The sequence below is a fragment of the Topomyia yanbarensis genome, chromosome 3 (genome assembly GCF_030247195.1).
Source record: "Topomyia yanbarensis strain Yona2022 chromosome 3, ASM3024719v1, whole genome shotgun sequence".
In the NCBI taxonomy this organism is placed as follows: Eukaryota; Metazoa; Arthropoda; class Insecta; order Diptera; family Culicidae; genus Topomyia; species Topomyia yanbarensis.
In genome coordinates this window covers 381,729,458-381,756,942 of record NC_080672.1, presented here as the reverse complement: position 1 = coordinate 381,756,942, position 27,485 = coordinate 381,729,458, and the positions used below count along the sequence as shown (strand labels likewise).

The 27,485-nt window shown below is 36.6% G+C and overlaps 3 protein-coding genes across 9 annotated transcripts in view; 1 reads left to right on the top strand and 2 right to left on the bottom strand.

Moving 5' to 3' along the window:
* Positions 1-8,587, bottom strand: part of LOC131693786 (intermembrane lipid transfer protein Vps13) — a 49,869-nt gene extending 41,282 nt beyond the window's left edge. For 4 of the 7 annotated variants that reach the window (XM_058981922.1, XM_058981921.1, XM_058981923.1 and 1 more), the window contains exons 1-2: positions 8,271-8,573; positions 7,901-8,104 (exon numbers count right to left, since the gene is read on the bottom strand). In XM_058981922.1, the coding sequence (XP_058837905.1) occupies positions 7,901-8,000 (100 nt within the window). In that variant the 5' untranslated portion in view covers positions 8,001-8,104; positions 8,271-8,573. Of the gene's footprint in view, positions 1-7,900; positions 8,105-8,270 lie in introns of all 7 variants that reach the window. The other 3 variants (XM_058981918.1, XM_058981916.1, XM_058981917.1) reach the window with 3 other exon arrangements.
* A 5,441-nt stretch (positions 8,588-14,028) lies between these two features.
* Positions 14,029-14,987, bottom strand: LOC131692543 (LDLR chaperone boca). The gene is made up of 2 exons (XM_058979654.1): positions 14,673-14,987; positions 14,029-14,615 (listed from the first exon to the last, which is right to left on the bottom strand). Exons 1-2 carry the CDS (start codon positions 14,826-14,828, stop codon positions 14,205-14,207), a joined length of 567 nt encoding a protein of 188 aa, XP_058835637.1. The 5' UTR covers positions 14,829-14,987; the 3' UTR covers positions 14,029-14,204.
* Positions 14,988-15,865: 878 nt separating this feature from the next.
* Positions 15,866-16,732, top strand: LOC131689700 (ribulose-phosphate 3-epimerase). The gene is made up of 2 exons (XM_058974959.1): positions 15,866-16,134; positions 16,192-16,732. Exons 1-2 carry the CDS (start codon positions 15,946-15,948, stop codon positions 16,675-16,677), a joined length of 675 nt encoding a protein of 224 aa, XP_058830942.1. The 5' UTR covers positions 15,866-15,945; the 3' UTR covers positions 16,678-16,732.
* Positions 16,733-27,485: the final 10,753 nt, after the last annotated feature.

Here is a 27,485-nt window from a genome sequence, read left to right as displayed (position 1 = left end):
GATATCAGATATCTCGGACGGATCACGAAAATCTGTCCGAAAATCTCTAAGATCGTGACCGACCATCTTAGATTCCGATAAAACTGTACAGGTTTAACCGGCATGGAAGACTAAACATTTTCCACAGTCACTAAGATTATTTTGACTCAAGCGCAATTTTTTAAAAGGGCGTAGACGTTTCTACGTGCAACAATTTCAAAAAAATTTTGTTCGATTACACTATTTTATACAGTAAAACTATATGAGAACGAGTTACAGGAAATGAATACTTCTACGCGAAAAAAATATACACTGAATTTTTTTTGTCATTTTCCACAAAAACAAAAATTCATGATAAAATTTCAAATTGTAAAAAAAAACATTTTTTCTAATTTTTTATATTTTGTCAACAAAATCCTAAAGAGAAAAGAAACATTTTGAATGTGATTTCATGATGGAGAAATTATCACAATTTTTTTTCTGACAATAACTTTATACATGTTTTTAAATTTCATACTAATTGACATACAAAACTGTAATTTTATTACAGAATATGATTCTAAATATCATTTTAAATCAAAATGCATTTAACAAATATCTTGCAAAATGCGATAGTTTTCGAGATATTTGGAATTTTGCTCCAACAAGAACAATTAATTCATGTAATTAAGTCCTTTGTAAAAGTTATTCGCGTTACCCCATCATAAATTGTCATAAGTCTCATGTTTATCGTTTTACAGACATAAAAGAAGCTTTTTCGGTGTATTTGGATCATGGAGAAGATTTAAATAAAAAAGTTTTCCTAACAACAACTTTTGACAAATTTACATAATTCATACACTGAAAAAAATCCAAACGTTAATTCTATTTGCTTCAAACCGCTTAAAATTCATATGAAGAAGAAATGCTATTGTTATCACGCGCACACATTCCTTCTATGTGTCAACTGTATAAACTATGTATGCACACACATAAGTTATATGTGCATATTGTTATAGAATGGGGTTTTATGTGCCTAATAGTTATGAAATGTGAATGTAAGATTAATATTTCTTGTAAATACACACATTGGGTTTATGTGCCAGCAAATAGTGTCTATATGCCTCCGTTAATTGCAAAAATCTATGTGTAAAATCAATAGGCATAACGTTTACTTTTTTTTGAGTGTACTATTTGCAGTCAAAAGTAGAATTTTATTTCTGAATATGATTCCAAACCCCATTTTAAATCGAAATTCTTCTAACAAAAAAATTCTGTGATGTGGTAGTTCTCGAGATATTTAAAATTTTGTTTTAATAACCCAATTATTTTGTTTTATTACGACCTTTTCAGAAGTTATTCGAGTTTCTCCATCAACAGTAATTAGTTTTTCGTAAGGCCCATAACATTTCCTGTAACTTTCCCATTGACATCAAGGCGATATTGTAAACCATTTGAAAGCTATATAAAAACAATCAAAGTATTATTCAACCATAGGATCTGATGATTAAACTATATAGTTGAATTATATTTTGGTTGTTTTCATGTAGCTTTCAAATGGTTTACAATATCGCCTTGATGTCAATGGGAAAGTTACTGGAAATGTTATGGGCCTTACGAAAAACTAATTACTGTTGATGGCGAAACGCGAATAACTTCTGAAAAGGTCGTAATAAAACAAAATAATTGGGTTGTTAAAACAAAAATTAAAATATCTCGAGAACTACTACATTTCAGAAAATTTTTGTTGTAAGAATTTTGATTTAAAATGGCGTTCAGAATCATATCCAAAAATAAAATTCTACTTTTGACTGCAAATAGTATGAATTATGAAAATTTGTCAAAAGTTGTTGTTAGGAAAACTTTTTTATTTAAAGCTTCTCCATGATCCAAATACACTGAAAAAACTTCTTTTATGTCTGCAAAACGATAAACATGAGACTTTTGACAATCAATTTATGATGGGGTAACGCGAACAACTTTTAAAAAGGAAATAATTACATGAATTAATAGCTCTTGTGGAGCAAAATTCCAAATATCTCGAAAACTATCGCAGTTTGGAAGATATTTGTTAAATGCATTTTGATTTAAAATGATACTTAGAATTATATTCTGTAATAAAATTACAGTTTTGTATGTTAATTAGTATGAAATTTAAAAACATGTATAAAGTTATTGTTAGAAAAACTTTTTTTCTGATGATTTCTCCATCATGAAATTACATTCAAAATATTTCTTTTCTCCTTAGGTAAACAAAATATAAAAAATAGAAAAAATGGGTTTTTTTTTGTAATTTGAATTTTTGTCATAAATTTTTGTTTTTGTGAAAAATGACACAACATTTTTTTCAGTGTATATTTTTTTTCGTGCAGAAGCATTCATTCCTTGTAACTCGTCCTCAGATAGTTTAACTGTATAAAATAGTGTAATCGAACAAAAAAATTTAGAAATTATCGCACGTAGAAACGTCTACGCCGATTTGAAAAATTGCCCTTGTATTAGAATACTGCAATAGGGATCTTTAGGGGTGTGCGGGTTAAGGCAAATTCTGATGCAGATTAGTACCGTGAATTAATATCTGAGTCCTTTTCCAATTTTTAGGCCCGAAACTATTGAAAAAAACATTTTTTAGTTTGTTTCCTTTTAGGACAATTACACATCCAAACCCATGCGACTTGCACGACTCTATAGCTCGCCTTATCAGATCTACCATAGTTTGCAGATGAAACTTGGGATGGCAGGCTGTTAGCGGATTGACAAAGTACCAGATCATGCTGTGTGGGGTGCTGTCCCGGTTAACAATGAGGCGAACGAGATATTTGCAGATACGTCATTTAGTCGGACAACTGTCAGTTTGTTGGTTGAATTTAATTTGGTTTTTTTAAATTTAAAAATCAGAAAAGAATAATTAAGGTTTAAGAATGATATGAGTGAACTCGTAAGGAAACCAGCTATCAATAAATATGAAAAACTGGCACAATTTTTCCAAATTAAAGATCCCTATTACCAGAGAAAATCATGGAGATTCATAAACCGAACACAAATTTAAAGTTTCGTTCGAATCGACGATGGTCATATTTTGCGATCTGCCGGTTTCTCATGGAATCCCTCAACTGTAAACAAACCACCAGACGGGTTACGCCTCTGCATTTCTAAGGTAGTGTATACGGGCGAAATTGACAGCGTCATTGTTTACAAGGCCCGTAAATAGAATCGCCCTAAACAAAAACCAAATGCTTGTAACGCCTGGGGGGAATAACAAATTTTCCCCTCCGGCGAGCACGGCGAAAACCATATTTGATTTTTGTTTTCTGGCGACACTGCAGGCAAAATTGAGAGTTATCAAAGCAAGAGGGCGACTCGAAAATGGCCTAATCAACATTCCATAACAACACTCAGCGAAATATTTTTTTTTTTCAATTTTATCAACGAAAGCGTTATTACATAAAACACTTTAGTTATGCTTCCGATAACTAGTATTGTTTTAAAGCGTTTCAATGCATTTGAAAGCGCAGTATGCAAACACTGTTAAAATACGATTTAATTTTCTGAAGCGAATTTTCAAAGCTATTTTTCTCGATTCGATATCATTGCGATTTCGGCCCTTTGGTCGGTTCATGATCGATATTTTCACATCGGCCAGCAGTGTTTGGGATTTAATCATCGCGCTAATAAGGAATTGTTGTCGCAGGGAAAGATTGTCTTTTTCTGCTCACCGTGTCGCGATGAGCTCAATGGAAGGAGTGTGCGCTATTATATTGCGGCTACAGTTGAACCGGGAATTGCCACACAGAATGTTGAAAATCTGTTATGACAAATTCAACAGATTTCTTCATTTGTTGAATCGTTGAGAGCTTGAGCTAGTGCGATCACCCTCGGCTGCTACTCCGTTATCGATCTGGACTAGCTGAAGTTGCACAGGGAATCAGTAGATAATTATGCTTGGGAGTAGCGAAATATCTTTCAATGTGCAACTCCTGGTGATGCTAAAGTGTTTATTGATCAATACCGGCGCCGGCCAGACCCGAACGTAGATGATCGCGGAAGGAAAGGGAAGAAATTGTTAGTTCAATACTTGGTTTTGCTAGAGGCCGTATATACTACTGTGCACTCCACAAGTATCACGGGAGGAGGATATTTGTTAGTAAAGGGCGAACACGAAATTATTGCGACGCCGAAAATGTCAAGCTGATTTTCTTATAATGTTTAAAATCAAACCAAAATTTTAGAGTAGTTTTATACATATATTTACTTCAAAAATCAAAAGAAAAGTTAATCGATGGAGCCTTGAGTGTAAAATTGAATGCATTTTCGCTTGATGCCCTCCATCAAAGTCCTTACAGTGTCATCCGGTACCAGTTTCTCAGTTTTTTTTTCCATTTTCTTAACATGTCTTTCTCGTCTTTGACTGTCGTCTTGCTCTTCCGAAGTTCCCGCTTCATCATTGCCCAGTACTGCTTCACCGGGCGCAGCTCCGGACAGTTTGGCGGATGTTATAGCTCATAGCTATAACATCGACAATTTTCAACCGATTAACAAAAAAATGTTTTGCTGAAAGCACACTTCTCTCGCAAAAGGTTTTTCGCGATCTCGTACCAATTTTTATCTATGGCAAAGGGCCAAATTGGACCAAAGCATACTCCATAATTAACAAACACATATTATACAGTATCACTCAAAGCACAATATTAGATGAGAGATATTATTCAAGAGATTCAATTCAATATCTATTACGGATATTACCAAGACTGAGAAACAGCAAGAGGTGCGAATTTGCCCATATCCCCCTACATACACCTGGACAAGTTTCAACTTCACCAAAAATGATTAAAGCATAGCGCAATGTATTGGGAGGCTGCATGTATGCAACAGATTGACGAGTTAATAATCAAACAATGATAAGTAAACATTCGAGAAGAAGGATCTCCGAAAAATATTATTTGCCTACGAACCTCAATAAAATCGAGTGCATGATGGTTGGTGATCATATTTATCGTACAGTGATGAACCGATTTCGTCAGCTTTTGACTTTATTTTGTCAATGCAGGTTGTTTGAATTTTTATATAGTTCGTCTAAAAATTACGACATGTTTAAACGGGTTACGATTATTAAGGAATTTTATCACAGGATGTAATGCAAGGAAACCTAATCAACTCACCCGAACATACGTCTTATCATTTACATTCGCGTTTAAAGTTGTACAACTGACGCAACTTATAACACAATGCAATCTACGGTACTTTGGACACTTTGCCGGTCACATTTTGATCAACTTAAAGATAAAAATACGCCAAAATAAAAAAATCATGTTTCTGGATTTGTCCCCAGGACAACCCTAAGACGGTTTTCTCAGCGCCCCATATCGTCAACCGAAAATATACTATGGTACTAAGAAAATCGGATCATCACTGTATATTGATATTATTTTCTCTTTGTGTAAGTTTCATATACTCAGAAACTAGCCGTCTGACTGACTTTAAGCTTGGTGTCTGCTGTGCACGTATCATATTTTTGTGGTTATTTATTTTACGATATATTGAAACGCACCGGGAGTCCTGCACTAGTATAACATATATTATAATAAAATGACATCATCAACGCAACGGAACGGTGTTAAATAAACGATTGATTTGAAAAAAAAACAAAGCGTTATCGCGATGGTGATCCATATATGAGAGAGGCAATAGATGGATTAGCAAAGGTGTTTTTTTTCAAATTTAGATTAAGATAAGGTGTTTTACAGAATTGACGTTGATCAATCCGTTGAAAGGCACGACTCTCATTACACATTGTAAAAAGAGGTTTGACCATCATATGAGCGAGAGAAATCATCTTCAGATAGGTAATAGTCTAGTTATAAGAATGGAACTATTACAATAAGCATACGCATTCGGTAATTGAAAATCTAAGCATCTTTGAAATCCTTTACCTTTTCTTCGCTATTCTACAAACCGTATTGAAACTATAGTTCTTCAACATGGACCAAATGGCCAGCCCATTAACCTAAGTTTTACGAAGATAAATCCGCGAAGCTATTGTTTTCTGTATATGTATACAGCTATTACATACCTGAAGCTACAACGAATAATGAATAATAAAACCTACCAGTAGTATACACAAATCACTATTCACTAACGATACTGTTAGTGATAACACAATTGAGAGGTATTACTTGTATTGCGGGCTTATCAAACATGCCACTCACATCTCAAATTATTTAAAACTTATGATTAATAATATTCGTCTGTCAACTTTTGTTTGTACTGATAAATGTGGAACTGCATAGCGACACGCGTCTGGTTCACAGCAAATTCGAGTTTGACTCTCAACTTCCTTATATACACTAGATCTAACAAAACAATGCATCTCAAATTTTATACAGATTTTTGAATTGTTGAATACTTCAAAACATTGAGTACTTCACCTTTCCGGTTTTTGGAGCGTTGGCTCTCTCGGTTTAAAAATGTTCTTAATTTTTATTTGTGGATTGATTTTTGGTTCATTGAATCGTTATAATTTAGTATCGTTACGCGATTTCGAAATTTGGATCAGAGTTGCCAGATGATAATAAGATGTGATTCGTTATAAAGAAAAAATAATTCCCATTTTTTATTTTTAAAAAGGACCGTGCAGTATTAATTTGTTTGTTTTCTATCAAATTATTGTTGTTTAAAAATTGAATGTGCGAATATCCATAGAAATTTCAACGTGTTATCCATCACTATAGCATATCAATCGAAATAGCAAGCTGTAATAGTAATCTTTCGATTACGTTAGCCCTTTATTTTGTTTACCCTTGACATTATCAATTTTTAGCTGTCACTATATTTTCAGTGTGTACCTTTCAAATTAAGTAGAGTTTGTATATGAAAAAAAATAAATCAGCTAATTCACTAATCAAAACGAAACTTATGGTACTGACAAAATCGGAACATTATTGTAGTTTGCAACGCACTTTAAATTGTTTATTGTCAGGCAACAAGTGATAGCAGCGAAACTGTACGACATGAATCATATTTTTTATCGCTTAGTATGCAGCACTTGCAAGTAAATTACGGTTGGGTAGCCTTGATTAGCTCAACACAAAATACTGCCGTTGGAGGCATATGTGCCTCATTTTATTTTACTTTTTTTATGTTACTGCAAACAATCTTAAACAAATTGAAATTTTTATTTTTAGGAGCAAAAAAACGGACGACAAAACAAAGAAATCATTCAATACCAATATGCGACAAGTTTGCGATTAACGGCTTTAGGTATAGGTGTTGGCGAAGTTAGTATGATCAACAGATTCCGACTGCTAAAACCAAGGTAGTAAGTGATACGTCATCTTCGAAGCCATGCAAATGCCGTCGATTCGTGTAGCGAAGATTATATGAGATAGTACACACCAAGTCGCTAATGATGCGTTTGCGTGCTAATTGTAAAATAAGTTTCACATTTTTCTGGTTCGGAACTCAAGTCTTGCCTCAAATCAATGTTCTTCGGCAGTTACTAATAGCATGAAATCGGTTGATAACAACCAACGGTCTTATCAGGAAATGTGGTAGAAAAGTATACGTTTCAAAGCAACGAACAGCGGAAAGTGGCTATTTTCTGGTGGATATTTTTGGTTGATCGGTGAAATATTCTCTAGAAAATTTGTTCCTGGTTCAATGATAAATTTGAATCAAAAGACGAAAGATTTAACCCGTAACAAAGTTTACATTCTACAGTGAGTTTTTCGTGCTGATCCCGAATATTTATGTTACGAACAAATAAATAACAGCTACAAAATTTATAACTAGGTCAACAACAAACGCTACGCCTGTGCGACGTCACCGGGCTAGTCTCAGAGTATATTTTGATTGTTGATTTCGGGTTCACCTTGACTTCAAAATTACCCTCAGTGCTATTCACTTGATGGGATACATGATCAGTGTCAATATCTAAAATACTCACCGCCCCATATGCCAATCTTCAGTTGCTTCTTGTCCAGATTTTCCACATATTCGCCTACAAATCGGTTCAGAACATCTGCGACAATGCTCTCGAAAACCATCGTAGCGTCTTCGATCTGTTACGCGTCTGGTTAGTGGAATCCAAATTTGCATGTGATTCACTGCTAGTGTCTATTCTATTTTTAGCAAAAATCGGCCAATGAATCTGAAAAAAAGCAATATTCACTACTTATGTCTACACATTGTGTCTCTACTAGCATGAAAACAAGTGATTTTAACGTAGCTCTTATAGTCAAAACAAATAACTGTGACTCAAATAGTCAGTCATCCATTACACCAATAGCAAAAACATTACTGCATTGATCCGTCACCTTATTTCATTGGACAATCAAACGCAACTCCTGGTGACATCACTTTCGTGCACTTCTCTTATTTCAACAATAATTTTTTTTCCTCCTCCCCGACTATTATACTCCGGTTACTTCTACTTCTACAAGTTTGCAGCAAAAACTATTCTCACCAAAACAACAAGATTCACTCGTTTATCGCTAGTAAATTGACTTTTTCGATTCTCATCATGTTTTCACCTTCACTACAAGAATGCGCAGAAAAATATTTATCAACCTGACACTGGTGCGATTGCAAAACAACATGCACGGTTCGATTCCTCTTCTCTACTGGCTGACAGACAGAACTGTCAAAAATGGTCTTTCTTTGCTGATGTCGCTTATGTATACGAGGTACGTTGCTACAACTACATTCACCACAAAAGCATGTAAAATAATCAAAATAATACATACAAAACCTTTCGTATTTTGCACGATGTGGACCCGAAATTTTGTTGATAAGCACCCGTCAGCCAATCAACGCAGCCCATTTTATAAACAAACTGCCGATCTTCCGGCCGGTTGTAAGCTTCGAATGAAAAATACTACACTTACCGTTGTGTGCACGTGGTGTAGAGCGTAGCGGTTTTTATTTTGCAGCCACAACACAACCTCCTGTACGAAAGGAGGTGTAGAATCGATGCGGTAGAATAGTGAATGGTTCATGAAATGAATAAAATTTAATTTTTATTACAGACCGTATTTTTTTATTTTATGCAGGAGGAAACAATGATCTGAAAAGGCAAGTTTTACAACTTTATATGCGTATATTGTGAATAATAAGACGAATTTTCACGCGAGCTACTAGATTTTCCAATATTATATTAAAGAAATAGTTCTTTCAATTTAATTCTTACCATAAACTTTGTCTAAGCTCTGTAATAATCCTCTTGTAAAACCTGTCGAAATTTATGGATTAACCAGAGAGCAATTGTTAAACCTTACTTTTTTGAAAGTTCAGAGGGCTTGTTAACATAGATTTTCGATTTCATTGAAATAAGTAAAAAAGTTCGCTGAGCTGTGGTTTTTTCTTCAACGACGTCATCTCCTCGTAATCCAAGTAGCAGTCACACAATGCACAGTTGCCTACATACTCTCAGACAGTTGAAATGTCTTTCGGTTTCTGTGCGGTGTACGATTAAACGTTTGTCTCGGTGTTGCTTAGTGTCTTTTTCTTAAGGCCACATTCCACAGTCTTTTATTCACGTGTGAGGATTAAGCAATAGCCAGCTGTATAACCTGGATCGGTTCGTCATTGGACACCAGTTTAAAGATAAGTGGTTTTTATCTTTCTCATTACATTTACTGCTTTTTTCGTCTGCGCGGGCACTGACCTCGCGCGTTGACGTATTCGATTCCCTCCCCGGATGGTTGAATGGAGGTTGAATCGGGTTCAACTCCTAAGGCTCCCCCTGGTCCAAATGCTACCCAGAACTCTCAAATGGCCCATTTATAGTCTTCTTTCGGCCCAAAACTAAATCGTTGAATTATCTTGAGATTGCTTAAGACCTGACAGAACGGTTCTCGGCTGTGAGCGAAATTTCAAAGATCCGCTCGGACAAGATAAGGGTGTCGCTAGTCAACTCAAAGAAATTTTTTCAATTTTCGGTTCCGACAGCATGAAGTAACAAGTTACTTTACGCTTGTTCGGACATGCCGTAGACTCAGGTGATTCGCATTTCTAATGCCAAAAGACCCTGACCCCTACGGTAGCAGACAAAGGGTTAAGTCGCCGGTGAGCTCTAAGCTTGCATATATGATCCTTCCACGCTTTTCTAAACTTTCTCCTTTCAACACCTTGCTCTCCCTTGAGTACTATGGCTCTAAATATTGAAAAATATACTTCACCTTCCAGTCCCTTGCTAATTAAATGCCGAAAAAAAAACTGTTGACAAATTAACTCAATAGGTCGTTAACAAAAATGGTTAACAAAAAAATGGTAAAAATAGAACTTACCGTGATGGGGATTCATCGTTGCAGCGTTGGGTGAAAGCTGCCGACACCGTGCAAATCAGCAACACATGTGACCATATTGTCACACACGCTGAGACAGTCACAATAGTCGATAAAATAAAATCACTCAGGCAGGCAATTGGTGAGGGAACAAACAAAACTGGCTCATTCAATGAGTTTCAACGTCGCAAATGCTTAGTGTGGAAGTTTACCGTGACTTAACTTTTTGTCGGTTCCGACAGCATGAAGTAACAAGTTACTTTACGCTTGTTCGGACATGCCGTAGACTCAGGTGATTCGCATTTCTAATGCCAAAAGACCCTGACCCCTACGGTAGCAGACAAAGGGTTAAGTCGCCGGTGAGCTCTAAGCTTGCATATATGATCCTTCCACGCTTTTCTAAACTTTCTCCTTTCAACACCTTGCTCTCCCTTGAGTACTATGGCTCTAAATATTGAAAAATATACTTCACCTTCCAGTCCCTTGCTAATTAAATGCCGAAAAAAAAACTGTTGACAAATTAACTCAATAGGTCGTTAACAAAAATGGTTAACAAAAAAATGGTAAAAATACAACTCAAAGAAGGCTAACAATATTGTTTGTTATGAGCACTTTACGCGGGATTATAATGTGTACATTCTAGCGGTAAGGGTAGAGATGGAAGGCGTAATCAACGATGAGAGTTTGTCATGTGAGGATCTGCTGCAGTACGGGGTTGGCTGGGACCGCTTATTCAGCCGGTGAACAACGCCACCATCGTCAACAAAGCTCTATAATCTCTTGCCACCTAACGAGGGCGAGGATGATGACTCACAAGAGGGAACATTAACTAGGGTGCCTAGAAGTTATAGGAAGAGGAGGAACATTTCCTCTCCTAAACTTCCTCGTAAAAATCAGAAGGTGTCCCTTGACGGGGCTCCGAAAGTGACATCTCTTAGAAGTGTTGCAACCAAACCGAAGCAAGTAGCTCCTGGTTTCGGAGGAGGTAAATCAAAAGCCTTAAGTGTTCCTTGGTTTCAGTTCGAGAGCGATCGCACCACTGAAATTATCAAACTCTCGGACATAGTGGACTGGATAATAAAAACTCAATATTTACTAATCCTATTAAGACTTACGTTAGCTTTGCTCCCTACAGTAAGAACATTGTCCAAATGGCCCCTCCTTTCAGCGATTGCATCCTTCGATGGCTAGCTCATCGAACGAGGTCACAGATTTGATCACTGTTCTACTATTGTGTCATACCGAAAATCGATTCCTTCAAAATTATAATAAATAGTCTGATTGCGATTCATTTGCATTATGTGGAACTTTGTTAACTTCCGATCTAGATCTCAACTACCACGACTTTAATATTATTCGCCTGAATCGAGACACTCCCTATGGAGGAGTGCTTTCGGGGATCTGAAAGTGCTATTCCCTCTACAGAATCAACCTTTCTTCGATAACAGGTAGTGAAGTTGTCACGGATTCCTGCTCCCCAGGGGAGCCTTAGACTTCTTCCTCTGCTCAACATCGCTGCGGTTAAATTGCACGCGGAAGGTAATCCCTGATCCCCACGATAGCGACCATCTGTCGATCGCAGTCTGAAAGCGACCATCTGTCGATCGCAGTCTGAAAAAGTACTAACGAGAGGCTGCAATTGGATTTTGGATTTTCGATTTCGCCAAGAAGATTTGTCCGTATTCCGCCCCGGCACAGAAGACCTATCGCGTCGCGTCTCCGTCCGATGCCCTGAACGAAATACCTTTTTCGATGGTGGAGATCTCTTTTGCTCATATAACAATAAAATCACAGGGCCAGGCAGAATCAAATTCAACTAGTCGAATAATGCGCTAGACGTTTGTGAATTTATTTAACAAGTTTCTTGAGGGTAACATTGTCCCTCATGACTGGAGGCAAGTGAAGGTCATCGCCATCTAAAAACTAGGAAAACAAGCCTCTGACCACAATCCGTATCGACCGATTGCAATGCTGTCCTGCATCCGGAAGTTGTTCGAGAAAATTATCCTATTCCGTCTTGACAATTGAGTCGAAACAAATGGCTTACTGTCAGAAACACAATTTGGCTTCCGTAAAGGCAAAGGGACAAACGACTGTCTTGCGTTTTTGACAACTTAAATTCAAGCCAATGCTCGTAATGGCATCAGTTTTATTGGATATTAAGGGGGCTTTTGATTCAGTTTCTATCAACACTCTTTCTGGGAAGTTGCACCAGCATGGTTTTTCAACAGCTTTGAACAACTTTGTGCTGAATTAGTTGTCGGAAAAGCACATGTACTTCTTACATGGCTTCTTCTATACAATATTTACGTCAATCCCATCGATGAATGTCTTGATAATTCCTCCACGCAGAGGCAACTAGCTGCTACTGAGTGCTTTAACTGACTGACAAATCTTTCCAAATAACCTTGGTTTGGGTGCTTTCTCAATGCTCCATTCGGGGCAATAAGAAAGCGGCCTCCTTAGCTATGGTGGGTGCTCTAGAAGGTGATATTTATTCGCTTCAACGAACTTTTCAGTATTACTCATCAGAGAACCCTCGAAAGTTAGCAAACTTCGTGGAGCATTTGTTGAACTAGGAAGGTGGCTACATTCGATAGTCTCGAAGGTATCGACGAAACCTTGGTTCAAGGGGATGGATGAGGGTCGTGACTTCATTCGTGTGATGTCCTGACTCACGGCAAACCATTACACGCCGGATGTACGTCTTCGGCGTAATGGGCTCGTGGATAGTGGTGTCTGCGCTTGTGGCGACGGTTATCATGACATCGAACACATTGTCTGGGCGTGCACCGAATATAGTTCCGCAAGGTCTCAGCTAGTGGATACCCTTCGGGCCCGAGAAATACTACCCAACGTTCCAGTTCGAGATGTCATGACAAGCCGCGATCCCCCTTTTATGTCCCGCATCTATTTCTTTCTAAAATCAATCAATATAAGAATTTAGTGTTACTCTATCTCTTTTTCGCATTCTCAGGAGTAAGTACCGGGGCTTTTGTGGCGCCAACTCGCATCAAAATAAAATAAAACGGGAGTCGGATTCGCTCGAATTACATTCATTTGAAAAATCAATCCATCGTAACACAGAAGCAGAGACGACGATTTTGACAAATTTGTGAAACTCACTTTTCCGAAAAAAAATACGGAATTTGCTTAGTAATTTAAATACTTTAAAGTAAAGTAAGTAAATATTTAATAAGATCTAAGTAATATTCAAAAAATCGCTTAGTTTACTTTCGCTTCTGTTAATAATTCGTTTGCCAGCAACATTCACCTTTAATTTACCCAATATGCTAATTAATACATCGTCATTCGATCTGTACTGGAAAATCAATCGAAAGTTTTATAATGACGCAGTAATAATCGAAAGAGAGGCTCTCAATATTATTCTACTGATTTTTTCCCAGATTTCAAGATACCGTATGTTAAAGATGGACAACACTTTAGTCAGTTTGTGTATAATTTTATCCATTATCTGCGTTTTTTGCAGTCTATTTTGTACTTTGCTAGATGGGGTAGGTTATGTGGTTTGTTTATGCATATTTTGTGGTTACTATACGAATCAGACTTGACTGTACGTGTACTGATTTAAATAGGCGGATACTAATTGGTGGACGCCATGCATTATAGTATTCTCTAGATTATTAAGAATTGTTTTGAGTCAAAATATTGCCAAAGTACTGTCCAAGTACTTACCCTCCATCATTCTAAGTTCCGGACCAACTTTATACCATCTCGAGCTCATATGGAAACCAAGTTTACGTATTACGAATTTGTAATATACAAAATATTGACTTCAATTCATCCGTAATCTTTATTCATATTCACACAATATCAGCCAAAAAAATATCTCTCACATCAGTCAATTCATACTACCAAGTATTCCGGTACTTGAAGAATATTATACATCATTACGTGTACTCAAAAAAATGCCACCGCTTACATATTGTAGATGCCGTTCGCTGTCTACAGCTCATCCTTCATCCCGTCGTCCGTGTCCTGATTGTGCTTGCCCTTGTAATCCTTGTTCTCGATCGTAACCTGCAAACAGCGCTCTTGTTCGATCAAGAAGTCTTTCGCTTCCCATGCCTGTGAGCCCTCTTTGAACATGAATATCGCTCGATTATCATCAATCAAATAGCGTTCCGCTTGAATATGATTGTTCCACAAACTGGTCTGCCACAGCTTGGTGATTTCCTCGGTCTCCTCACGGGTGGGGTTCCCATTGACCATGACGAAGCTCATTAAAGTCCTGCCCTTCTTAGATGCCTTCAGGATATTCTCCGGATTGGACATGTCTAGCTGGGACATATCGATCGGAGCCGCTGGACGAAGGTGCTCCGGCAGTTCGTCAGGTTCCAGTGGCTCCTCGTCTTCCTAACAAATTATTAGCACTGTGAGAAATAGTTTCCAATCGAGATATACTACACTTACCTCCCATTGATCCAGCAGACGTTCCAAATCGGCTTCGGTGTAATCACGGATGTCTTTTTTTGCCCAAGCTGGTTTTTTATCTTCCTTGAACTTCTTCGCCTCCAAGCACAGGCATAGTGCGGCAATCAGCAGTACACTAAGAAGGTTTTTATTCATCTTGTGACAGTATTCTCAATTTGCGTTCGTCACTGATTTCTTATGTTGAAATTTTTACTATAACTAATGGATCTATACTTGTTTTGTTGTCTGTTGGCGTTCTTCACGTCACATCAACATTAGCGGCTTGTCACTGATAGTCAGCCAAAACGTCAAGATTGAACTTCCAATCGCTGTTTGTTATAGTATTAGTGTGAAACAGTGAACGTACGGAAATGACGGACATGCGTGCTTGCGTGAATATAGAATCACTCAAAGGTGTTGCATTACTTTTCATACACATAGTTTGCGTGACGAATGATTTTTTTTTAAAGTCGCGTAAATGAAAATAAAGTAAAAAAGTAAAGTATACAACAGTTTTATAGTTTTATTTCTATTATAGAAAATTATTTCGTATTACTACACTTGCTCTGATTTCTCTTTGTGCTTTAGGTCAATCACATATTAAACTTGTATTTTTGCTCCAAAACGTTTATATGATCTAGTAGAGTAACTTTAAAAAAAAAATATAGCATAGAACTTTAAATGGTTAAATAATGTGTATAATAAATAAGCACAACAAAATAAACAAAATTTGACTTCATATTTGATTGCCATAATCTGGAATCGAAGTGAAAATTCAAGTAAATGCTGCCATCAGATTATGATTTAGATTTGTATTTATTTTATTTTAACTTATCTCAGGAAAGCGGCGAAAAACCTAGGAAAAAAAGCTAACAAGCCTTGATTTTTTCGCAAACACTATTGAGTAATCAAATGTTCAAAAAATTTAAGTAAGCAAACAACTTCGCAATTAAAAAGCTTGAAACCAGAGCGTATGCATAGAAGCGTGCAAGATTACGGTAACCAAAAAATGAAATATGCTCGAATATTCAGTTGAAGTTGGAACGTAATTGAAAGAACTCGGTTCATAGTAAAACACAAAGTTGTCGAACAAAATTGATTGCGATACTTTTCAACTGTTTCATGTTACTATATATGTCACTTTGAACTGAACTCAATTCGCACTAACACTTAAACGTATAAATAAAGTTGCCTAGTAACCTTACTAACTTAACTCATACTACTAGTGGATCTTATCAAATAAGAAGACAAACAAAAATACCGTCTTGTAGTCATGTCTTCTTTAAGTGCAAAAATTGGACCATCTATTCTGAACGCAGACTTATCCCAGCTGCACGAAGAGTCCCAGCGGCTGTTGGACAATGGTGCTGACTATCTGCACCTGGATGTGATGGACGGCACGTTTGTGCCGAATCTTACCTTCGGTCACCCAGTAGTTAAGTGCTTGCGAAACAAGATCAAGGTTAGCTGAGTTTGAATAATAGACATACTAAACTAAAGGGGACAATATTCATTGTAGGATGCCTTTTTCGAAACTCACATGATGGTTCAGGCTCCGGAACAGTGGGTGGAACCGATGGCAGATGCTGGCGTAAATCAATACACCTTCCACATTGAACCGGTAATGAGCAGCGTGGTAGATATCTGTCGTAAAGTCCGGGAGGCCGGGATGAAAGTGGGTCTTGCCCTGAAGCCAGGAACGCAGGTAGAATCTGTAGCAGAGTTTATTTCTCTCGCCGACATGATATTGATCATGACCGTTGAGCCCGGCTTTGGGGGTCAAAAGTTCATGACGGACATGATGCCCAAGGTGCAGTGGTTACGGGAAAATTATCCGAATCTTGACATTGAGGTGGATGGTGGAGTAGGTCCATCTACAATCGATATTTGTGCGAAAGCGGGTGCCAACATGATTGTGTCTGGAACGGCCATCATACGAGCTGATGACCAGGCGGCGGTTATTCGAAAGCTGAAACATTCCGTTGAAACATTTGCATTACATTGAGCACCGAGTGCGACATAGGAAAAAGATATTTTTTTAATAAAACTTTGAAAATGAAGGGGAATGAGTATTGTATTTCTTTGGTTTCTTAATGAATGACTGAAGACGAAAAATAGTAAGTCAATCGGCGGGTCGAGAATTGGTAAAACATCCCCTATTTTATTGTCTATTGACGTTGAGATGGAGCCCGCTGTTTTAGTGAGGAGCTCAAAAATCGGTTTTTTCATTAAAACTTTTTTCTGTGATTTTTCCAATCTTTTAATCGTCCTGCAAAGTTGTTAGAATTCATACATACATATAGATGCTCGCCGAAGATGTTAAAATTTGTACTTCTAAACGTAGGAGTTTTTGAATATAATAGTTATAAAATACCGCTATTCCGGTTCCCCAGAATTCTATCCCCCAGAATGAACCGTTTCCCAGAAAGACATTGCCCAGAATGTACCATTCCCTAGAAAGCCATTATCCAGAATGCCCCATTCTCCAGAAAATTATGCCCCAGAATGCCACATTCCCCAGAAAAGTTAATGTTCGTAATCATTTTTTGTGATGGAACCTAAGGTTTGCTCATTACCTCATTCAAGAAACTGATGCGGTGTGGAGCTGCTGAGGTCATGCCGCCGAATGTGGCTGCCTCTCGCAAGCAAACCTGTTATCCACTCGTATAACCGGTTTACTCGATCATAGGGATTGGTTCCTTCTTTCAATCATGAGCAGTTTTTTTGATTTAGTATGCCAAATAACACTTGCACGCAAATTTGTCATATTTTCGTCTGACCGGTTTATTCAAACATAGGTGTTAATTCCTTCTTTTGAAATTTCCTTGAATCTATATTAAAATCGAAATGAATGCTCATTTTGATAAACGGTTTGGTGTGTTTTTAGAGCATTTCTCGACAAACATATGACAGCATAGTTCACAGCATTTAATGACAAAGAAAACTTTTCTCTTTTGTTTACTACCAACAGCTGTTGATTGGAGAGTAGCGGTTTGTCTAGAATTTCCGCTAAAAGTGAATTTTGACAGTTGGCTTTAACGCCGTAATCATATGTTTGTCGAGAATTATCTTTCTTTTGCATTGGACATGTTTCGTACGCAAATGTACGATCTACCCGAAATACATTCGAAAGTATTTTCATATCTTATGCCAAATGGTACTTATACCACAGACTAACAGATATAATACTCGACAACAATTCTTCACAAATTTTAGCGGTCATTTTGAATATAATTGGAGGATCGATATTTTTAAGGAATTAATCATAGTGTTATGTCTGTTTGTCTGTTCTTATGCTACATGACTGTTAGGTCAAATGGCCAACTACCATATAATATCTGATGTCAGACGATGTTGTGCCAAAAGACTTTATGCCAAACAGGATAGTCTTGCTCAAAAGTTGGGACAATTCTTCAAGTGTAAACTGGGCAGACGTAAGGAGTCATTTTCATGAAGATTCAATGAGCTGCTCATGTTTGAAAGAAGGAATCAATTCCTTTCAATTATCAGCATAGCCTGCACTGCTCGAAATGTACGTTCAAATATTGTTAACAGAAAATGTTCACATATATTGCTTCGTATCAATTTAATGAATAAAGTGATTAGCTAATTGGACATTAAAAAATAGTGAATATATAAAAAAATAATGAATCTATTATCAGATATTTTGAAATAAAGATAATAGAGAATAAAAATATTCAACGAGCACAATTCTATACCGTTTATTCAAAACGTAATAACTAACAAATGTAAACAAACTGAGTTTATTATGCCAAATAACAGCTATGAGAAAAATGATAACTCTTTATATGTTAATTTAATCTTAATTCAAAATGTCACATATAGTATACCAAAGTTTTGGTAATATTTTGTAGATGTGATGTTTTGCGTTGTGATGTTTCTCCAAGTCGACTTTAGTTAGTATGTTTTGCCAATGCCAAACCTCATATCTACACTCTCGGTTGCAATACATCACATGAAATATATCACAACTACAAGTCCGTCTCTCAAAACGTCACAGTAAAATGTACCATCTACAAACGGTGTTGCCAAGACCACATATGTAAAAGAGCATAATAGCAAAAGTGATCGGCAAAATGTAATAAAATAATAGTGATCAATTATCTCCCTATTATTTTCGCGAAAAACATGTAATATGCTTATACGACCCTGCAATGAGTAAATGCAGAGGTGATAGTATAATCATTTACATATTCTTCATGAAAAATCTGAAATATTTTCATATTGTTGTCCTAAAATCGCACATTATTTCCTACAAAACTAAATCATATAACGTTAGAAAGATCTATTCATAAAAACTGTTAAAAAATCGAAGATCGATTGAAAAATCAAAGCACAGCCAATTTTTAGTACCAAAAGTCCCAAAAAATGGATTTTTTGTTATAGATCAAGATTTTGGAAGCATAAAACATGTTTCACACAATTTACTGTTATCAATGTATGGTGTACGATAAAAGCTGAAAGGCTCCAAAAAGCAGCAATTGACTTCTCGAATCAAGCTTCTTATCATTAGTTTTATTATTGTCTGGTGATCTGTCAAGATGACTGAGTCTCTTTAACAAAAAGTGATTCTTCGGCCTAACACGGTGTCCATTGACCTCCGCTCTTTTCGCATAAGATCGAGTACTCGCGGTGTCGAACATTTGCTACAGTAGAAAATGCCGCTTTCGGAAGTCATCTTCATCCAGCTCGAGTATGTCAGGCACTGGGTGCTGATAACGTTCAACCCATGCGATAAGATTAATTTCGCAGTATAACTAGACACGTGCTTGTTTATGTCAACGCTAAAATCAAAATCCCCATATATATGGATAATGGAAACAGCGAAGTCAAATCACATGATCTTGCATCACTCTCCTGCAAAGTGGCAATTGAAAGATTCATATCATATTGCGGAGAAGAAGGACACATGGAGGAACTACTTTCTACACGCCACCGAAAAACTACCTAAAATTCAGTACTTTTGACTCTATCTTGTGGTATCGTGCAGGAAGGTAAAATTAGGTAAACCATGTTGAAGGTAGTTTCCATTTAACTACGGCAAAAATAATAACTCAACCTTGTGTTTAATTTACTTAAATTTAAGTTGAATTTACTTAATTTTGAGTATACCCCAAACAACTCAAAAGTACCTTACTGCACGGAAGACCTCGACTGAGTCGAATCTCTCGCTTTGTTTTTGACAACACTAATAAGTGCGAAAGCGACACACAGCTCAAAAGTACCTAAATTTAAGTTAAAAGAACTTATTCTGTAGAATAATTTATGGTAGCGTGTAGGTATTTCAAATAGTGTTTTGTGGTGAGAATGCGGATAGACCAACCCACTCTCTCTTACCTTACGCTGCAGGACAAAAAAGATTTTTTTCAGATTTTTCTTTAAAATATAAGGGGCTCGGCGCTATTTAGACCGTGGGGATAATTCTGACCCCCTCGGAAGCGTCATTCTGTAACATTAATTTATACAGATGAATCTCATTCTTCAGTTTTTACCTTTCTCATATAGAAAGGCTATGCAATCACTCTGAAATTTGTATACCTAATCCCGGCTCGGAGGGCCGTGTGTCATATGCCATTCGGCTCAGTTCGTCGAGATCGGAAAGTGCCTGTGTGTATGTATGTGTGTGTATGTGGAAAAAAAATGTCACCTCTATTTCTCAGAGATGGCTGGACCGATTTGCACAAACTTAGTCTCAGTTGAAAGGTACAACCTTCCCCTGTTATTGATTTTTGCCTTTCTCAATAGAAAGGTATTGCAATTGCTCTGAAAACCGGCTTTTTAACGGAGGCCCGGAGGGCCGAGTGACATATACCATTCGATTCAGTTCGTCGAGTTCGGCAAATGTCTGTGTGTGTATGTATGTGTGTATGTATGTATGTGTGTATGTATGTATGTGTGTATATGTGTGTGTGTATGTGACCAAAAATGTCACTCATTTTTCTCAGAGATGGCTGAACCGATTTTGACAATCTTAGTCTCAAATGAAAGGTGCAACGTTCCCATAGGCTGCTATTGAATTTCTAATGGATCCGACTTCCGGTTCCGGAATTACAGGGTGATAAGTACGAACACGCAGAAAATGTCGATTTTAATAAATTCTGCTGAACCGATTTTGACAATCTTAGTCTCAAATGAAAGGTGCAACGTTCCCATAGGCTGCTATTGAATTTCTAATGGATCCGACTTCCGGTTCCGGAATTACAGGGTGATAAGTACGAACACGCAGAAAATGTCGATTTTAATAAATTCTGCAATGAATGTATAAAGGTGAAAATTTTTCCAAAATATGACCACAACTGCTTCGATTTGTAGTATTAGGTCACTAACATCCATTCAAAGTCTATTTGGCCACATTGGCCACCATCCTCGGTTCCGGAAGCCCCGGCGGAAGTATCTAAATTCAGAATAACAGTCACATCGGTTTCTCGGAGATGGCTAGACCGATTCGACTAAACTTGGCCTCAAATGAAAGGTATTGCGTCCCCGTAAATGGCTATTTAATTTCATCCCGATCCGACTTCCGGTTCCGGAGTTACAGGTTGTGGCGTGCGATCACATAGCAAATTGTGATTCAAACCGATACTCCGATGAAAGCAAAAAAGGTAAAACTTTCGCTAAAATGCCTCTCAAACAACTTAAATTTGCTGTTCTAGGTCACCGACGGCCAACCAAACTTTCGTTAACTACATTAACCACCATAGACGGTTCCGGAAGTGCCCGGGAAAAGCGGCCATCTTTCAAAATTTACGAACTCACATCAGTTTCCCGGAAATGGTTGGGCCGATTTTCACAAGCTTAGTCCCAAATGATAGCTATAATATCCCCACAGATGTCTATAAAATTTCGTACGGATCGCTTATATGGGTCCGGAAATATAGACTAAATCGTCCGGTCACATATGAAATTCCCATATAAGTCGGAACACTAATTTTTTTTTCAAAGGGGGGACCCCATGAAATTTCAGAAATCGAATTCGTATTTTTGATGCCAAACATCTTTAAAATGCATGAAACGTCGAGATTTTATGTTATCTCTAAAATTTTTTTTTATCAAAATCGACTTGGGACTTTGCCGATTTCGCACCTTTTTTCAGTTCAATATTACCATGGCTGTTTTTTCTTTTTCAAAATTTTAGAACTCGAATAATGATTTATTTTCCTGAATATAGTTGTCATGTGATGTATAATAATAAAATGTAATATACGCATTTAAAAGTTTTTAATGAATATAAACAACGCACACATTCTCGTGATTCATGATTGAGAAAGGCACAATTGCACCGCTAGGTGGATTAAAATAGGTTTTTTTTATTGATTGAACTTCTGGTTCTGGAGTTACGGGTTGAAGCCACATAGCAAATTCCAACATAAATTGAACTGAAAAATGCTCAAAGGGGGGAATAAAGAAAAATATTAGAATCGAATTTGTATTTTTGATGCCAAATGTCTTTAAAATGCATGAAGCGTCGAGATTTGATGTAATTTAAAAAAAAAGATTTTTTACGAAAATTCACTTTTTTGGACTTTATCACATTTTTGCCTTTCTCGTATAGAAAGGTTATGCAATCACTCTGAAAATCGTCAACTTATTTTTTTTACTTTTATAGGTGGTTTGGTTGTGGGTTATTCATCCCCTTCACACACACACACACTCACATGATAAAATAAGTTTGCCGAAAGTCGACATTGAGTTAATGCTGATCAAGCCAATAAAATATTATATATTTTTGTTTTAAGCTGGGGCGAATCTAGAATAAAATTTCCTATTGGGTTTGAAATTTCGATTTTGAAATGAACACATTACGCAATACTCATTCATTAAAAACCAATGAAAAATTTGGCTCTAAAGGATTTTGAATTTGAAATTACTTTAAAATTGAAACTAGTGTATGATTTCTTAACAAGTTGAAATTTTAGGCGGGGTTCAGATCCCCAGGACCCTCCACCTGGATCCGCCACTGGTTTCAAGTGTTTCAGCGTCGACACATAGCATCTCAAGTTCGTGGCTGTCGATCCATTGTATGTATGTGCACATCGAACTGTATACATTTCCACCATTATATTGAACATAATCAGCCATGGAATCATAGTTTGAACAAATGAGAACACAATTGCACCACTAGGTGGATTAGAATAGGTTTTTTAGAAAGGATATACAACGTGTTTAATTCACGGTGTGTATAATAGAACAATATTATGACAAAAAAATAAGCATCGCTGAATTGTTCATTATTGGATAAAAGAAACTTTTACCTTTAATTTAAAACTAATTCGGAAATAATCCACCGAGGGATCCAGAACAATTTTTTTTAGTTCAAGTCTAAATATCATGATTTATGAAACATACTATATTAGGCCGTCCCAAAAAAAATCGATGTGCGAAAAGTCATGGTGCTTAACCCTATAATGAAAGATAAGCATATTTTAAGCACTTTTGTAGAACAAATCAAGTTTCTAAAAAAAAAATATCTAGAGGTTCCACAAATGCGATTTATGAAAAATGGCCATTTTTGAGTAAAATTGTCGTATATAAGCAATTTTCGTAATTTTTTCGAAGTCCGATTATTTATTAAATATTTTTTTATTTTTCTGTGGACCTTGGAGAATAAATTCCATTTAAAAGTTTTTCACAAAAAAGTGCTTATATCAATGATAGAACAAAACGATCAATGATCAATGATTAACAGCGAAAATAATATTTTTTAGTCAATTATGAAGAAAATCCTTACAAATCAATTTTTTTTTTCATTAAACCAAAGGCATGTATTAGAAAGTACTATTCATTACAAAAGTTTTCGTGAATAAATATTGTGAAAATTCGGTCGGGAGGCTGAGATATAGCATATTTAGTAAATGCTTTCAAACCATGAAACTTTGTCACATTTTTTTTAATTGATCATTATCTCAACCTTAACTTGACCACTGTAGGCATTTTGAGTGTCAAATAAAAAGGATTTCTCTCTATCTTACAAAATTTTTCCATATGTGGAATTTACCATCTTATTCTAAGGTAGTTATTGAGATATTTATGGAATTGTGCATGATTTTTCGAATAAGAAGTGATAACTTTAATGATGCTATAACCAGTATAACATTCACGATTGATTAGATTTATTTATTAATATAAATGTATGGAGATAGAGAGTTGAAGTCTTCAAATAAAATGTTTGTAACGAGTTTCTCTACAACTTTGCTGAAAGAAGTATTTGTCTATCTGAATCATTGACGAAAAAAATTTTGTAACTCACTATTAGGGAGATTAATCATCAATCCGATAAGGCAGTAAGAAGCGGAGTTCTATTCCAAGAAACTTTCTTGAAGACACCATTATGCTAAAGTCCCCAAGTAGCACTTGTAACAAGCAACGACTACGATTAGTTGCATAAGCATAAGCTTTTACACGTGCGCTTTTTTGGTGGCTAAACCACCTCAATAATCGTTGCCGTATACCTTTATGTAACAAATTATGTTGCTGAAACTGCTAGTCAAAACCAGTGTTGCTCGGGTCAACCGTTTTGACGCAATCTAAAAAAAACCCCTTTTTTGATCTTTGGGGCCACTGTGCGTTCCGGTCATTATTTCTCTTACTGTGTTCCAGTGGACACGTTCCTAAAACCCCTGAAAAAGGAAAAAAAACAAAGACTCACGTCAAAACAAGGACTATATACTCAAAATGAAACCATTTTATATGTTATCGAATACATATGGCATGATTGATTATTTTGGCCCCTTCTTATTTTGGCGATAGTTCGCCAAATTGAATTGAAAAAATAAAAATGTTCGTCGACTCTCGGTGGAATATTTTCAAACAAGTCTTAAATTAAAGGTAAAAAGATCTGCTATCGAATAGCGAAAGATTCAGCGTTGCTTATTTTTTTGTAATAAGGTCATTTTATATACACACCGTGAATTTTTTGCCATCCTCAAAACAAAAATCATTACAATGTTACAAGTTCCCAACACCGCCTCTAGGCGGTCTCTATAAAAATCTAAATAAAACTACTAACACATGATTGTATGTTGTCATCCGCACTAGCATTTCTTCCCAACGCTCACACCTTTCATACACACACATTATTTGAATATTCGTAGCTTTCTGTTAAAGGCAATTGAAGCTCAAAGTTGAAAATTCGAGAAAAACGTGAGAAAAAACTATTTTGTGTTTAGTGGTAATCTTCATTAAACAAATTTTAACTATTTTTGGAAATTTCAAAAGCTAAAAAAATATTTTTGAGTAGCCTGTTACTAGCATTTCACTGTAGATGTGAATTGGTTTAGTGTAATAATTCGGAAGTTTAGGTTTTTTGGTAAAATACTTTGCCCGCCTAGAGGCGGTGTTGGGCACCTGAGTGAAAAAAAATTCAGTCTTTAGTGATTACTTATAGTACCGAAACTAGCATTATGTGCAATTTTAGCTGAAAAGAAGTATGTTTTAAAAACATTGGGTGAATGTTGCTGTTAGAATATGGATATTCTTATCATTTAATTTAATATTTAGGAGAGTCTGGGGCTAGTTGACGGAATCTTTCTTCTTTTGTATTAGACATATGGCGCTGTCTCTAGTTCTGCACTTCAAGTACTGTTTAATCCATTCTCCAGTTGCATTAAATTCTGTTTCGTACACGTCGTAAGTGATATTGACTTTTCGAGCGTATCAGAGTGAAGAGCCTATTTTAGTCGTATTAGGAAGGGTGACTCACCATTTCATTAATTACTCGGAATACAATTGATGCAATGCGTATGAATTGGCACCAATATCTTTGCTTTCTTCTTATGAACCATTATGATATCAAAAATCGCCATTTGAACCAATACGTTGAACAAAGATGGCTAACGCCGCTCTAACCAACGGTTTTACATGGTTAGGGCGAACATAGGCTCATTACCCTAGGTAAAGTTTGTAAATTTCAGCATTTTTGTTATTTAGGGCGAGTTCACAGCTATTCCACTAATGACTAGATTTTTCGATAGCGCGCGAAAACGACTTTCCTTGGCCGTATATGTAACCACATGTAACCACAAGAAAATTTTGTTTGTTTGTATGTTTTTTTTTGTTTGTTTGTTTACTTCGGAATTTCACCTGAAGAATTTCGAAAATTTAGCTTTTGAATACAAGGTACGCGCCGGAGCATTGGGGCTGAAAAATAATAACAAGTATCGATTGATTTGCAGTTTTATTCGAAAAAAAAACATCTCACGCGATCAATACTTTATCATCAAAAAAGACCAAGTGGCATCATTGTGCGTATAGTCGTAAATTGGCGAGATTCTCGCATCACATATTTAAAATTCTGTAATACAGCTAACAGTCCGCTCTTTTATGCAACGCATTCACTTTTACACGATCTTCTTAAATTAAAAACATAAAACTAGATAAGTGAAACCATCGCCAGCAGACCCTGGACTCCCCTACTATAAATTAGAAGTTAATAATTAAACAACCAAAGCACTAGAGAAATACTCCTTACAGTTTAAGTATTTTGCGTTCTGATGGAGTCCAAAATATAAGCAACCCTCTGTATTCGCTTATGTTGAAGTAACTAGAAGAAAAAAAGTTTTTGTTTTTATTCACCCAGGTGCCCAACACCCCCTATAGGCGGCCTACTTATTTTAAGGCTTTAATGAAAAATCCATTACTTTTAAGAATTTTCAACATTATTTTCGTTTTTCTCATCACGAAGCCCACCTCCAAAAGTTTTTTCAAGCCAAAAAAAAAATTTGGGCTCTAGAGGGTTAAGTGATTAGTTAATGTAACGAATAAACGTGAAAAATACTAGATGTTTTGGAGAGCTTGAGGCTGCTATTTTATGGAATGATTGGGATTTGGGTGAAAATACAGATATTTTCAAGACGCTCACCACTTTTGTGCAAAATGAGCGTACGGAGCTATTCGAGTCCCCTATTCCATGAACCATCGTTCAGCGGCTTGCGACTGCGCACACGTCACAGCAAAGATAATATATGATGAGCTAATCGACAGCTGTGACTAACCAGATTAAGTTTTTATGTTACTATGTTTTAATTGCCGCAAGGTTCTACTGTATCGATTTTGTTGGCTATTTTCTGCAAATTTGAGACTAAGAGAAACGAAAGCAATGAAACTGAAAGACGGATAGGTATTCTAGAGCGAATCAGTTATAAACTTAGAACGGAAAACTAGAACTAGGCAGGCTCATATGGGCATGATCGAAAGGAAATGTGAAGAATTCTTTGCCTTATGCAGAGTAGGAGTTGGGCGTTGCACCCAAGTCTACCGCATGGTCTATGGTAGAACATAACTCATCATCATGTTTTACCGCCGACGCCGGCAAAAAATTCTTCACAAATCCTCGCCTAGAACGACCATGCGATCATTCTTCTCCCTTTCTGCTAGCATCAAGCCGTGACGTATGCTAGCAGAAAGGGAGAAGAATGATCGCATGGTCGTTCTAGGCGAGGATTTGTGAAGAATTTTTTGCCGGCGTCGGCGGTAAAACATGATGATGAGTTATGTTCTACCATAGACCATGCGGTAGACTTGGGTGCAACGCCCAACTCCTACTCTGCATAAGGCAAAGAATTCTTCACATTTCCTTTCGATCATGCCCATATGAGCCTGCCTAGTTCTAGTTTTCCGTTCTAAGTTTATAACTGATTCGCTCTAGAATACCTATCCGTCTTTCAATTTCATTGCTTTCGTTTCTCTTAGTCTCAAATTTGCCGAAAATAGCCAACAAAATCGATACAGTAAAACGTAGTTTTGCAAACCGTCGCCTAGCGCTGGCATGGAGCGCTGCAAATGAATTTTTATGGC

Bases quoted from the DNA above. Each gene is read 5' to 3' on its own strand.
- LOC131692543 (XM_058979654.1), bottom strand. From the start codon at position 14,828: ATGAATAAAAACCTTCTTAGTGTACTGCTGATTGCCGCACTATGCCTG. The intron at 14,616-14,672 runs GTAAGTGTAGTA...ATAATTTGTTAG, and splicing joins GTCTGCTGGATCAATGGGAG to GAAGACGAGGAGCCACTGGA.
- LOC131689700 (XM_058974959.1), top strand. From the start codon at position 15,946: ATGTCTTCTTTAAGTGCAAAAATTGGACCATCTATTCTGAACGCAGAC. The intron at 16,135-16,191 runs GTTAGCTGAGTT...TATTCATTGTAG, and splicing joins GCTTGCGAAACAAGATCAAG to GATGCCTTTTTCGAAACTCA.